This window comes from Nicotiana tomentosiformis, chromosome 3 (assembly GCF_000390325.3).
Source record: "Nicotiana tomentosiformis chromosome 3, ASM39032v3, whole genome shotgun sequence".
NCBI lineage: Eukaryota > Viridiplantae > Streptophyta > Magnoliopsida > Solanales > Solanaceae > Nicotiana > Nicotiana tomentosiformis.
Genome location: NC_090814.1, coordinates 147,690,081 through 147,703,470, shown reverse-complemented (window position 1 = coordinate 147,703,470; position 13,390 = coordinate 147,690,081). Strand labels below are relative to the sequence as shown.

General features: G+C 37.3%; 1 protein-coding gene across 1 annotated transcript; it reads right to left on the bottom strand.

Annotated features, from left to right (window-relative positions):
• Positions 1 to 1,543: 1,543 nt before the first annotated feature.
• Positions 1,544 to 3,325, bottom strand: LOC104120907 (inorganic pyrophosphatase 1-like). Its single transcript, XM_009632772.4, has 4 exons — positions 3,077 to 3,325; positions 2,738 to 2,859; positions 2,435 to 2,636; positions 1,544 to 2,023 (listed from the first exon to the last, which is right to left on the bottom strand). The coding sequence occupies exons 1-4, from the start codon at positions 3,212 to 3,214 to the stop codon at positions 1,679 to 1,681; spliced, it is 807 nt and encodes a 268-aa protein (XP_009631067.1). The 5' UTR covers positions 3,215 to 3,325; the 3' UTR covers positions 1,544 to 1,678.
• Positions 3,326 to 13,390: the final 10,065 nt, after the last annotated feature.

Sequence of the window (13,390 nt, the reverse complement as noted above, 5' to 3'; positions counted from 1 at the left end):
TCTTAATATAATTTTGATACATATCAACAACTTTATGTAAAAAGATAGTATTGATAACTTATATACAAATTTTATACAACGATTCATATATTATACAACTATTTTTCAACTTTCATACAACATTCAAATAAAAAAATATATATAACTATAACAGAATACAATATATATATATACACATACAATTTACATACAATTATAATACAATTTTACTACGATTTCGTAAGTATATTGTATGTCATGTGTTCTTCTTCTTTTTCTTCGAGTTTCAATTTGAAATTCAGCCAAAATCAAGTCTAATTTTCACCAAAACACCCTCAAAATTGAGAGATAAACTCCAAACAATATTCTCAATTGTTTGCAAAACACCCAATCCAAACAAATAATGATCTTTGAAATCCCAAATTAGATTTCAAAGCTTCAAAGCTTTTTAATGGCTGTCAATGGTGGAGAGTCAAACACCTTCAAAATTTATTGATTGGCAATTTTAATTTGAACACCAATTGTACAACATGAAAGTAAATTGCTAAGTTAAAACGATTGAAATTTATTGATAAATTCCATTAAAACTCTATACAACAAGAAAGCATAAAAAACAGAGAACATCAAATTAAGAAAAAATTGGGGGGGGGGGGGGGGGAGAGAAGGATAGTAGAGGGGAGAAATTCAAAAATAGCCAGATTTACAAGTGGTAATTGAAAAATAGCCACAGTTTCAAAAGTAATCAAAATTTAGCCAATTTTTAACATAAAGATAAATCTGAACGAAAACACTGTTCAAAATTCGGAAATATTCCACCATAATATACTGGAGTTCCAGTATAATATACTGGTCCAGCATAATATGCTAAAAGTTCATACACAGGTACTTCAATCTCCAGTATATTATGCTGGAACTTTCTGCTTGTTGGAGGTCCAGCATAATATGCTGGAAGTTCATACACAGGTGCACCAATCTCCAGTATATTATGCTGGACCGGTCCGTGTTGCAGCAAAATAGTGGCTATTTTTCAATAACTTTGCAAACAGTGGCTATTTTTGAATTACCAGTCCGAAAACAGGCTAGCCCGTGCTATTTTTACAGAGTAGAGAGATGGAGAGAGAAAGAGAGAGAGAGAGAGAGAAAGAGTGGGCAAGTATAAAGGGATAAGGAAATAACTAATATTCCTTATTCAATTTCTAATATAAAAGGGATACTCATTTAAAACGTATTTATATATAATTGGTAAGTTGTATATGACTATGTAATTAAATTGAAATTTGAGTAGGAAGGGTAATAAGGTTTCAAATAGTGTATAGGAAGATAAAAGTACCTCCATTTATTTACTCAGCTCTTGACCCGCCCAAATTGAACCCAAACCACCATTTGCCACCCCTACAAATAAAACCCTAACGTGATCCGGTAACATTAAAAAGTAAGGAAGATGATACAAGTAGTTATTATTGTTACACCATATTAATATATTATATAGAGCCCGAATCACAGGCTCAAAACTAGAGAACTTTTTAGGTGTTCTGTTTCAACAAAAACCGTAAAGAACAAGTAATTAATCAAAGCCAACTCTTTATCAGTTAGCTGTCAGTTGATCACTTTCTTGATATTTCAATCAACACTCAAAATCACACACATTACTATCCTTTAATTTATTGACATCAAAAGCAAGTCATCAAAAGCTTCAATATTAGTAAGGCACAGGGACAACTTTTGGTAAGGCCTCAATGGGAATTGTCTGAAACTTGCAATCAACTGATAACAATTGGTTCTCCTCCATTGTTAATGTTTTGATTATCTGAAGCAGAATATGTTCATATTCTTCTCCATCCTTCCACCCATGGATCTCTGCTCTTACGAGTTCGCGATTTTCATTTATTAATTTCCAGACTGGAAAATCTTTCCTTGGCATTACAAAATCTTCCTTTTTGAGTTTCAAGCTGGGACAAAAATCACCTGCTCCGTCACCAAGATAAATCATTCTTTTCTTCCCTTCCATAGCCAGAGAAGCTTGTATTCTTTCTATAATGAGGCCCTGTTATGTTTATTAACAAAGAAACCTATCCATTAGGATAAATTAATTGTTTATAAATCTAAATATTATACATATAAAAGATTAAAAGAAAAATATAAAGAGGAATTTTGCTGGCCGTAGGCTTGATATGAAAGTACTATACTACATTATCAAAAGAGAAATTCTGTATTTCAGCATATTCGAATAACATTAGGAAAACTACTACTCTAGTACTATCTAACAAGCAAGTCGGAACCTAGCTTGGAGCCATAAAAAGAAAGTTATGAGATTAGTATCAGATGTTTACACCAAAATCATATTAATTTACCACGATCATAATTAAGTAATAACAATATATGTAAAAACACGTGTTTTAACATCGTTGAATTTGTGTAGACATCAAGTAAGATTAAGTTTTTTGTTGTGTTTTACCTTGCACATGTTGGGAGGACAAAGACTGCAGCCATGAGAGGAAGTGTGAAAATCATGGTAAGGTTGGATTCTAAGTTTTCCTTCCTCATCAACATATCCTGGATTTGAATTAATCTCCGAGAAGCAATCCATTATTCCCAAATGCTTCAATATTGTCTCAATATAGAAGATATTCGCATCGCTTACTACCCTCAATTCACACCTACAAAAAACAAGCATTGATTTAATTAATGCCCATGAATCACTATGTTTTTTAACCAAAAACATAGGAAATAAATGCCTGAAAAATTGAGAGGTACATACCCTAAAGCATGAGCCGCTTTAATGGCTGGTACCACACGGGGAATTATAGGTGCCCGTTTAAGCACTTCTTCAATGTCCGCAATAGTTTTGCCTTGTGCATGGAGCTCCTTCATCATCTTGTCCTGTAATTTGTGAAAAAGTTGGAAAATTAGAAAAAATCAAACCAATAAATGCAAGACATGTTGCCTTGCATATATATACTTTAATTTATAACATGAGCATATAGTGTAGTTTGAAATTGTAACGTTGGTTAAATTATTTGATTTGATGTATACACTGGAATTCACGTCATTAAATTGGAGATAAGAGAATGTAGCAAATATGAAAAGGAAAACTAACCATGACAGAATTCCAGGGCATGGTAGGGAGAAGTTGATTGAACAAATTAGTAGCACCTAACTCATCCACCACCCAATTATCGCTGTCCAAATCAATAATCGTCTTGTCGAAGTCAAAAACTACAACGATTCCGGCCATTTTTCAGTTTTTAAAGAGAATGAAAGGAAAAAAGATAGAGAAATTCCTTCTTCCTAGTATTTTCTTTGGGTTCAGAACAGAATCAGTTGTTTGAGCTTGAAGTGATAGAAAACCTGGAGAAGAAGGGCTTTATATAGGGGAAAAGAGTTGTAAAAATTTATGTATTTTTTAATTAGGAAAAGGAAAAAAGATGCCAAGGAATATTACGCTGTATTGGGTTTTTCCGTTTGTGGTACGTTAAAGCAAAGCCATTCAAGTCCCTTTTTGCAGTTTTGTTTCTTTCCAGAAAAGTCATTACCGTTCTGCTACTTTTAGCTTTTGGCAAATATTAGCCGTTTGATTCTCTAGACACGGGATTCGAACGGATCATCGTACGGCTAAAACCGAGGTTTTCCTTTTGGTATATATACATACATTGGTTTTGATTAGCGCGGCGATTAAGGAAAATTAAGCGCGGGAATATGTGAGAATATTCGAGTATGAGGAACTTAATTCTCCAATTTAGGATGGAATATTCTGTTTTTGGGTTCCAACTGCGATTCTCTGCGGCTCATCTTTTTAAGGTTAAATCTGTAATTGTAATGTGTCTTTTAGGTAGGAATTCTTTCCCAATTTGAGACGGATTATGCTTATGCTATATTTGCTAAATAAAATTACTTTAGCCGACTTTATTTGTTACAGTATTAATACTGTTTGCAACAAATTATTCGTGATACAAAATAAATTGTAACCAAAGAAAAATAATTTTATTGATAAAATGATGCGGGTATAATTATGTTTGCTCCCTTGATTCTTCTCTCTAGATCGTTTTCCGTGATTCGAGGACTTAACCAGCGTATTTCTCGAACGTGGGATGATGTGAACTTCCTTAAGATGTATTTGATCTCCATGAAAAGGAAGAACAATCGTCGATCACTGAAAGACAACGTTTGATGTCTTTGATCTCTTTGTGAATATTCCATGAATTTTTATAGAATTTCGAGATGCTTCCACAGGGAATATGTGGTCCCTTTTTATAGGTGTAGTTAGGGTTTTGGGTAAAGTACCCTCCAAGCTAGAATTTCAGGTAGAGTACCCTCCAAGTTAGGGTTTAAGATAGAGTGACCTCCAAGAAAACCTCGATGGACTCTACTTGTAGTATCTTAAATTTAGGATTTTACCCAAATTTCATATGAATTTGATCCGATAAAATTTTGATGTCTACAAATGCCCCCTACTTCAAGGCTTGTCGGGGCATAGATTTACAAGATCGACATAGACGAGGCTTGAAGTACCAGCAAAAAAGACACCACATTCTTTTCACCGTGAGTGAAGAGATGAAAGACAGATTTGGTCCCACTGGGCATGCCATAATTTGTAGACAATAAATTTGCGTCAGGAAAATAATAGAGACTGAAAAATATTACAACAATCGTAGTATTTGCAAAAGTGTGACATAGTCGCATTTGGTTGGCAAAAATATGTCACTTGCACACGTGGCGCGATTTTATTAGCCTTTTAATGTGACTTGGCATGCCTTGTCATTTTGACATGTGGCATGATCCTATTGGCTCTTCTGCTTGACTTGCCGTGCCATGTCATATGACACGTGGCACCAAACTGGACCTCTAGGAAAATGACATCTTGGGCTTAATGAAATGGCTCATCACTTTAGCTTAATTAAATGGGCTAGCTCAATGGATTAAGAATTATTTATTTAATCTATATATATTGAATTTATATAATTAATTTAATTATATTAGCCCATAATATTTATTTGGACTAGTATATTTAAAATATAATTTAAATTATTTATTGAATTTAAATTCAATAAATTTTTACATGCCTACAAATACCATTAAAATTAATCAGGATTAGAAAGTGGTGATAAGAAAAAGAAAAAAAAAAGATAAAGTGTTTTTCAGCATTAATTTTCAAATAATCGAGGGGTGAAAACAAAAAGCTTCTAAAGAAAAAATGGAATTATATCAAATTTTAGTCAGAACTTTGATTCTAGTTGATCATTTTTTGCAGTAAGGAAATTTATCCATTTTGTTTCTTCCTTGAGAAAGGGCAACGCAAATAAAGGAAACTACGGACCCAAAAATGGAAAGAAAGGAAACTAAACCAAAAAGGTTTTACTAGAGCTGTCAATATGGGCGAGGCCGGACTAGCCCACTATTTTGATGGGCCTTATAATGGTCAGCTCACTCCAGCCCTATGTGGGTTGTGGATCCCCACGGGCCGGCCTATTATTTTTTTAAATATAATTTTATATTTTTTCTTTAAATTATAACCTAAAAAATATAAATATTTAAAATTTATAAAAAAATTATTGAAAAAATTTCACAAAACTTAATAACTTTTTATATTGTTCCAATATATCACAATAAACATTAAAAAAGTAAAAGACAAGACTAATATTTCATTCACTAAAAGTCAATACTCAAAACAAACTATTCAAGAGAACGTCCATGACGCTTATGAGATATCCAACACATCATCTCCATCAAACACATTTGAATCCACTTGTGAGAATGTTGTCTTGATATCTTCACTTTCATCTACATCTACAATTCGTATGCAATATTAAATAGTTAAATATTAAGAATAATTAAATTTTTAAAACTAATTAACGTTTTAAGATTTTGATCTTTTAATATGATGAGCTTAATAAACTTTAAGCTTGGATACTCTTCTTGATATTTTTTGTGTCGTATAATTTTTATATTTTATATATTTCAAATATATATTTTTATTAGGCACACGGGCCGGCTCAACCCAACCTCAGTCAAGCCTCATAGGTCACAGACTTACTCGGGTCGGACTTAAAAGTCTCGTTTTTAAATGAGCTCCAAAAATTCTAGCTCAACCCTGCTAAATCACGGGCCAAATCCATATTGACGGCTCTAGGTTTTACCCTTCTTTACCGCAGAAGAGATGAGGGTAAAATTATACATTGTCGAATTAATAAGGATTAAAATAAATATCGAACATACTTATAATTATTGAAGATAGTGCAAACTACAAAGGATAGATCATTTTTAAAAACAATCAAAATTCATAGCCTTCTAGTTCTTTCTTTTTAAAAATTTTTTCAAATAAAAAGTATCATGAAACTTTGTACCTATTTTAAGTTCCTGTAAATAAGGAGGAACACGTGGCGAATTCTAGTTTAGTACTAAACAGAGTAATAGAGACTAATTAGTCTCCAACCATCAGCCAATTGAAAATAAATCATTTTTGTAACAAGAAGGCATACGTACAGTTCAAAGGAAAATATAAAACTGTTCCTTATTTATTTTCTTGCTTTGATGATAATTATTGACCGTTTGCTTAATTGAAAAGATTGATGTGAAAGGAATGAATAAATTCCCCGTATAAATTATTCTTCATAGACATGAAATGATGAAAATAGAATGACCGGAGTTATTCGCATAAGAGCACAAATGCTGCCCCTAGATATTCGAGTATAATCCTAATTTGAGTTTGTTGTCACGTTATATATAGTCCTGCTCATGGCTCAGGGGCATAGCTAGAGTGTTAGGAGCGGGTTCGAACGCATCCAATAGTTTTGGTTCGAATTCTATATTTATTTTTAAAAATATATTAAATATATATAGATTATTAATTTAGAATTCACTAACTTAAAACGATTAAAATCTCGAACCCATAAATTTTAATTTTTAGCTCGGCCTCTGTGACAGGGATCCACTAGAAATAGAGCAAGGAACATTATGTGTGAGTGTAATTAACGATTGAAAAAAAAAAAGAGAAGACAAATTTAATTTTAACCTAAAATATGTATAGGCTATTTAAATGGTTTTTCGGATTGATTAAGTTTGTTTTTGACATCCATGACTTAAATATCTGTGTTTGCCTCTGTTAGGATCGGGTTATCGGATAGTGCGAAATTTAGCCAAACAACGTTATAATAACAATAACAAAGACAATGCAAGTTGATAATAACGGCAATTAAAGAAGATAAAGAAGACACAAATTTAACGTGGTTCGGTCAAGGTGACCTACGTCCACAAGCGGAGAGGAACAATTTTACTATACCAACAAGAGTACAAAAGAGAGTACAAAATTAGAGTAAATACTCTAATTAGTCCCAAATACCCCAAGAGAATAACCTCACAAGATCACTCCAAAGAAAAGGTTCACACAAGTATTTCCCAACACTCACTCTCTTACAAAATACTCTACAATGAAATAAAGGAGGAGAAAGAAAGACAAGAGTGAAAAGCTCTTGAACTTGTGTGTTTTCAAATGAGGAGAAGCTCCTCTATTTATAGCAAGAAATCCTTGGCCTAATAGTGGATATTATGTCATGGCAAATGTCATGATCTACAAATTTTGTTATAATGGATATTATGTTATGGAAAATGTCATGAAAATTTGGCCATATTACAGCCTCAAAAAAAAAAAACGTTGAAAACATTAAATCTGATTTTGCCAATGTTTGTTTCTTTATTCCTCTCAAATTATTCAAGGGTTTATCGAAAACAGTCTATCGATCTACCTTCACGAGGTAGGAGTAAGATTTGCTATATGTTATTTTTTTTTCCAGACTCCACTTATGAGATTGCACTGTGTTAATTATTGTTGTTGTATTATTCCGGGGAAAATTCTAATTTTATTGAACTTGAATTACGGTTGGCTTACAAAAATTTGGAGGAATACTATAGCAGCATAATGTGGCTTAAATTCTTTATGAACGATATTTATATTCTATCAAAACCATTAATTTTTCGTTCACAAATTTATTTTTTCCCAACAGTTCCAAATTCCAATAATGCATCAATGTACGTAGTTATAGGGGAGGAGGACAAGTTGAACAACTTATGACATATACTCGCATCTTTTGAGAACAAAAAGTGGTCGATTACTTTACTTTTTCCTCTATTTAAGATGGATATGACATAATGGAAATTTTTCTCAACAGTTTCGATCAAATTCACGTGATTTTTGAAACGCAATAATATATACCATTGTTATTCCTGTTATGCAAGAATATAACTAGCTAGTTGTATACAGTCAAAATTGATTCGAGTCAATTGTACGGACTGATCAAGACGATAATGTTTCAATCAAAGGATATCTATATGACAAGCTCGGTCAAGGTCCGAAGTAAGGGCGGCGAACTTCGAGCTCTAAGACCGATCAATGACAAGCTCGATATCATTATCGAGCCCATATCCAAATCGAACTACGAGGCAAAGCGGAGATTATCGAAGATGCATGGACCGACCAACATTCACCCTGAATACCGAGACCCCAAGTCAGAATCGAGCTCAGACCAAGGCCGAGGGCTCAATCCAATACCGAGCTCGAGACAGTATCGAGCTCGCAAATTAGGGCCGTTGCAACCGCACTATGGGAGAGAATCTTGGCGGAAATCGAGGAAAAGACAATACATTATGGGCTCTCCACTACGTAATTTTTATTGTATATAAAGTAGGATCCCTCTACTATAAGAGGGACTGGAACAAAACATCACGGGGGAGGAAAAAAAGATATCCCCTTGTGCTTGTTTTACTGATTCTTTTGGCTCGCTATTTTCATTCTCATAGTCAAGAATACACATATTTCTATTTCTCTACACGATTTATATCAAATTGTATCGTATATCCTTAGAACCATACATAAATCTAACGTTATCCGATTTTTTTGGTAAACACTAACATTATCTGATTTTTCGGGTAAACAGTTTGGCGTCCACCGTGGGGCTAAGGGTAACAGTGGTTGTTTGATACAAATCTACAATACACACCAGTTTACAACTCCAGATCAACAATGGCAAACCCTCGATTGATGGCTTTGCCTATCGACCACGAAGCCGTCCTTCAAGATGAAATCAACGACTTGACACCCAGGGACGGAAGACGAATTAACGATGTCACCGAAGCTCGAGTCGAAGTACCGCTAGATGTCAATTCACAAGTGGCTCTAAAGGCGAACTAACGTTTCGAACCGGAAAAAAAAGCATTCAGGGCGGTACTCGATCCGTAGCTCGAGACACCCATAACGTAGAGGAGATCGAAGTCAGCTTACGGATGATCTTCGAGATGTTGCAAGCCCAGCAAATAGCGATAGCTCAGTTGTAGAGCCAAACTCAGGAACAAAGCAGGCCGGAGCCCAATCCGATTCGAGAAATCACCCACAGAACGGAACCAACCATAGTGAAGTCAAATGAGCCAGAATCGGGGACTACTCCCGAAATTACTAAATTGCTCGAGGAACTCACAAAACTAGTCGAAGCCAACGATAAAAAAGTAGAAACATATAACTCCAGGGTCGATAAGATCCCGGGAGCTCCACCAACGATAAAAGGGCTAGATTCGAAGAAATTCATTCAAAAGCCTTTTCTCTCGAGTGCAGCCCCAAAACCAATCCCCAAAAAATTTCGTATGCCCGAAATACCCAAATATAACGGAACGACCGACCCCAACAAGCACGTCACTTCTCACACGTGTGCCATCAAGGGCAATGATTTGGAAGATGATGAGATCGAATCTGTATTATTGAAAAAATTCGGTGAAACCCGGTCAAAGGGGGCAATGGTATGGTATCATAATTTACCATCTAACTCTATTGATTCTTTTGTTATGCTTGCAGATTGCTTCGTAAAAGCACATGCCGGAGCCATAAAGGTCGAAACCAGAAAGTCGAACCTGTTCAAGGTAATACAAAAGGATAACGAGATGCTAAGGGAGTTCGTAGCTCGTTTTCAAATGGAGCGAATGGATCTGCCACCAGTCACAGACGATTGGGCTTTTCAAGCTTTCACTCAAGGTCTAAACGAACGGAGCTCGATGGCTTCATGGCGGCTGAAGCAAAATCTGATCGAGTACCTAGCTATTATTTGGACCGATGTGCACAATCGATATCAATCCAAAATAAGAGTCGAAGATGACTAATTGATTTCTAGGTCCGTTACGAAAAAGCAAAAGTCAACCAGAGATCGATACCAGCCATATAGCGGAAACGATACTACTGCTGAGTATCCGAGGCCTCTTTAAAATCAACCTCGTATACTAGGGGCTTTATCATTGAACGCATCTGTGACGATTATCAATTTCGGTGCAAAGGAAGTTACTTTGTTATTTCATGACAAATAGTGTCTCAACAGGAAACGTTGTAAGAGCCAAATGGTCAAAACGAACCATGCTTGTGTAGTTGGCCCGAGCCCTGACGCAAAACATAAACCCATGTATAATGACTTGCAAAAAAAGCCCTCTTCTTTACCAATATTCTATGTTCAAGATTTATTATGCAAACAAGATCGAGTTCGAGCAAGCGCTCACTCGGCCATTACGCCTACGGGCTACATTATTTCGAGTTTGAATCATTCATTCGACTACAAAGCCTATGGGCTACCGAGTTTGAGCAAGCACTCACTCGACCATTACGCCTACGGGCTACATTATTTCGAGTTCGAATCATTCACTTGACTACTAAAGCCTACGGGCTATTTTTATTTCGAGTTCGAGCAAGCACTCACTCGACCATTATGCCTATGGGCTACTTTATTTCGAGTTTGAATCATTCACTCGACTACTAGGCCTACGGGCTACTCTGACTATTACACCTACGGGCTATATTATTTCGAGTTCGAATCATTCACTCGACTACAAAGCCTACGGGCTACTTTTATTTTGAGTTCGAGCAAGCACTCACTCGACCATTACGCCTACGGGCTATATTATTTCGAGTTCGAATCATTCACTCGACTACTAAAGCCTACGGGCTACTTTTATTTCGAGTTTGAGCAAGCACTCACTCGACCATTATGCCTACGGGCTACTTTATTTTGAGTTCGAATCATTCACTCGACTACTAAGCCTACGGGCTACTTTGACTATTATGCCTACGGGCTACATTATTTCGAGTTCAAATCATTCACTCGACTATAAAAGCCTACGGGCTACTTTTATTTCGAGTTCGAGCAAGCACTCACTCGACCATTACGCCTACGGGCTACTTTATTTTGAGTTCGAATCATTCACTCGACTACTAATCCTACGAGCTACTTTTATTTCGAGTTCGAGCAAGCACTCACTCGACCACTAAGACTGCGGGCTACTTCGACCATTATGCTTACGGGCTGCATTGCATCGAGTTCGAATCATTTACTCTATTACTAAGCCTGCGGGCTACTTTTATTTCGATTTCTAGCAAAACTACTCATTTCTTCGAATTAAAACGAACACTTGACTATTTAAGCTGAAGGATGTTCGAGCTCGATAAAGCGAAGGCAACAGAGATTCAAATTCAAACTATCTATTCAGTTTGAAAGGCTCTTTTTCTTCAAAAAGAAGAAAGATTTATATTTACAAATTTTTTGTACAGAGGCGGCTACTCTTCCAAAGGGAAGTTCTTTATACAAAAGCCGAAAGCGGTATCAAAAGAACGCAGTGATCGACCTAAGGCCCTAAATGATTCAATCTTCATCGAAGGCCGTATTCTCGGCATCGTCCTCGTCTTCAGACTCCTCCGAGTCATCGGAGTCCTCCTCAGGAAAGACCAACCTCCGAGCTTTGTTCTCCTCCGCCCTGGAGACTTCAATCTCGGTCCCAACATCGAAGCCATGAGCCCTGAGCTCTGACCTCCTCGAGAGCCTCTCTCCGAGCCTTTCACTTTGCATGTTCAACTATGCTCACGGCTTTGGCTTGAATAACCTCGACATCGATCCTGAATGCCACTTTGGCGTCGGCTCTTTTGTTGACCTCGACCACTTCAGATTTGGCCACTTCGAGTTCTTTGGCCAAATCTGCTTTATCTAAACTGGCCAAATCCAACCGATGCTGAAGCTCTTTAAACTGGCCAAATCCAACCGATGCTGAAGCTCTTTCATCTTTTCGATCAGCCCCAAAACATTTTCTTTCGCAGATCAAAGTTGGGCATCTGACAGCTCCAACTGAGCTTCGACGGCTTCCTTTTTCGAGGCAAGGTTATCCATACACTTTTTAAATTCTTCTGCCTCGGCCAGTAGCGCATCTACCTGTGAGTTAAGCCATCCAATCTACTCGATCCTCTGCCGAACCTGCAAAATCGGATCGTTAGTGATTATCTCTTTTTCATTTTCACTATCATGGAACATTCGGAATACCTGCTCAGCCATCTCCTCATGCTCTTCCCGAGCTGCTGTCAAATCTGCTCGAAGTTTTTCACTAAGAAGCTTGTACGAGTCACTCTTCTCAGTGAGGCTCCGAACCTCGGCATCATGCTCCTCCCTGATTCGAAGAAAGGCCTCGTGATGCAACACCGAAGCCTGCAAACAAAAGGAGAAACATTAGAATTACCTGTAACTCTGTGTAAAAGAAGCGGCGAAAACGCCATTAGAGTTACCCGATTCAAAGCATGTTGGGCCTCATTGAAGAGACAAGCGGGCCCCACCGCATTCATCACTAATTGATCTTCTTCGGTCACTAAGGACCGAAGGTAACTGGCAATCCCCACAAGGGAAGAAAAAATTCGGGTATCCGTAGGTACGGAGAGCACTATCTTCCGCCTTCGGTCGGGATCGATACTCGGGGTCGGAAATCGGTCCACCAGTTTATGAATCGATGAAGGTTCGGTGGAACCCGACCATGATGCTTTTTTAGGGTACCGGCATTCCACCGAAACCAGTAACCTCCTCCGAGGCACCTGACTCGAGCCCCTCCAGAAAACCGTGGATATCGGTTGATTCCTGAATACCCTCATAGGACCGATCCTCCAACATGACGGCCTCTCGAATCATGGCATCCGAAATTTGAGGGGATCCGCCAATGTTAACTATCCTGAACTCATCCCTTGAAATATCTTCTACTGCCTGAGAAGATCCACCCTCGGTATCCCTTCCAATCATCTTAGCTCGAGAAGGGATAATCTCGGCTTCTTCTTGTTCTGGGATTATGTCCAAGGTTCCCCGATCTGCTTCCACCAAATTGGAAGACTGTTGAATCATAACATTAGCCCGTACGTAGGCTAAATTCTCCTCTCCTTTTTCGGGCTAGTCCATTGAATGGCGGACCGCTTCCGAAGACATAACACCACATAACACCAGAGCCCCCCTTCGGCTTTCGAGATCTCTTAGCCGGTTTCTTCTTTTCCGAGCTCGGGGAGCCCGATACGTCTTTTCTCTTCCTTTCTTTCACCTGCTTCAGGATAAGAACTTCTTCGCCACCGGACGGCGGCCTCATAACTACA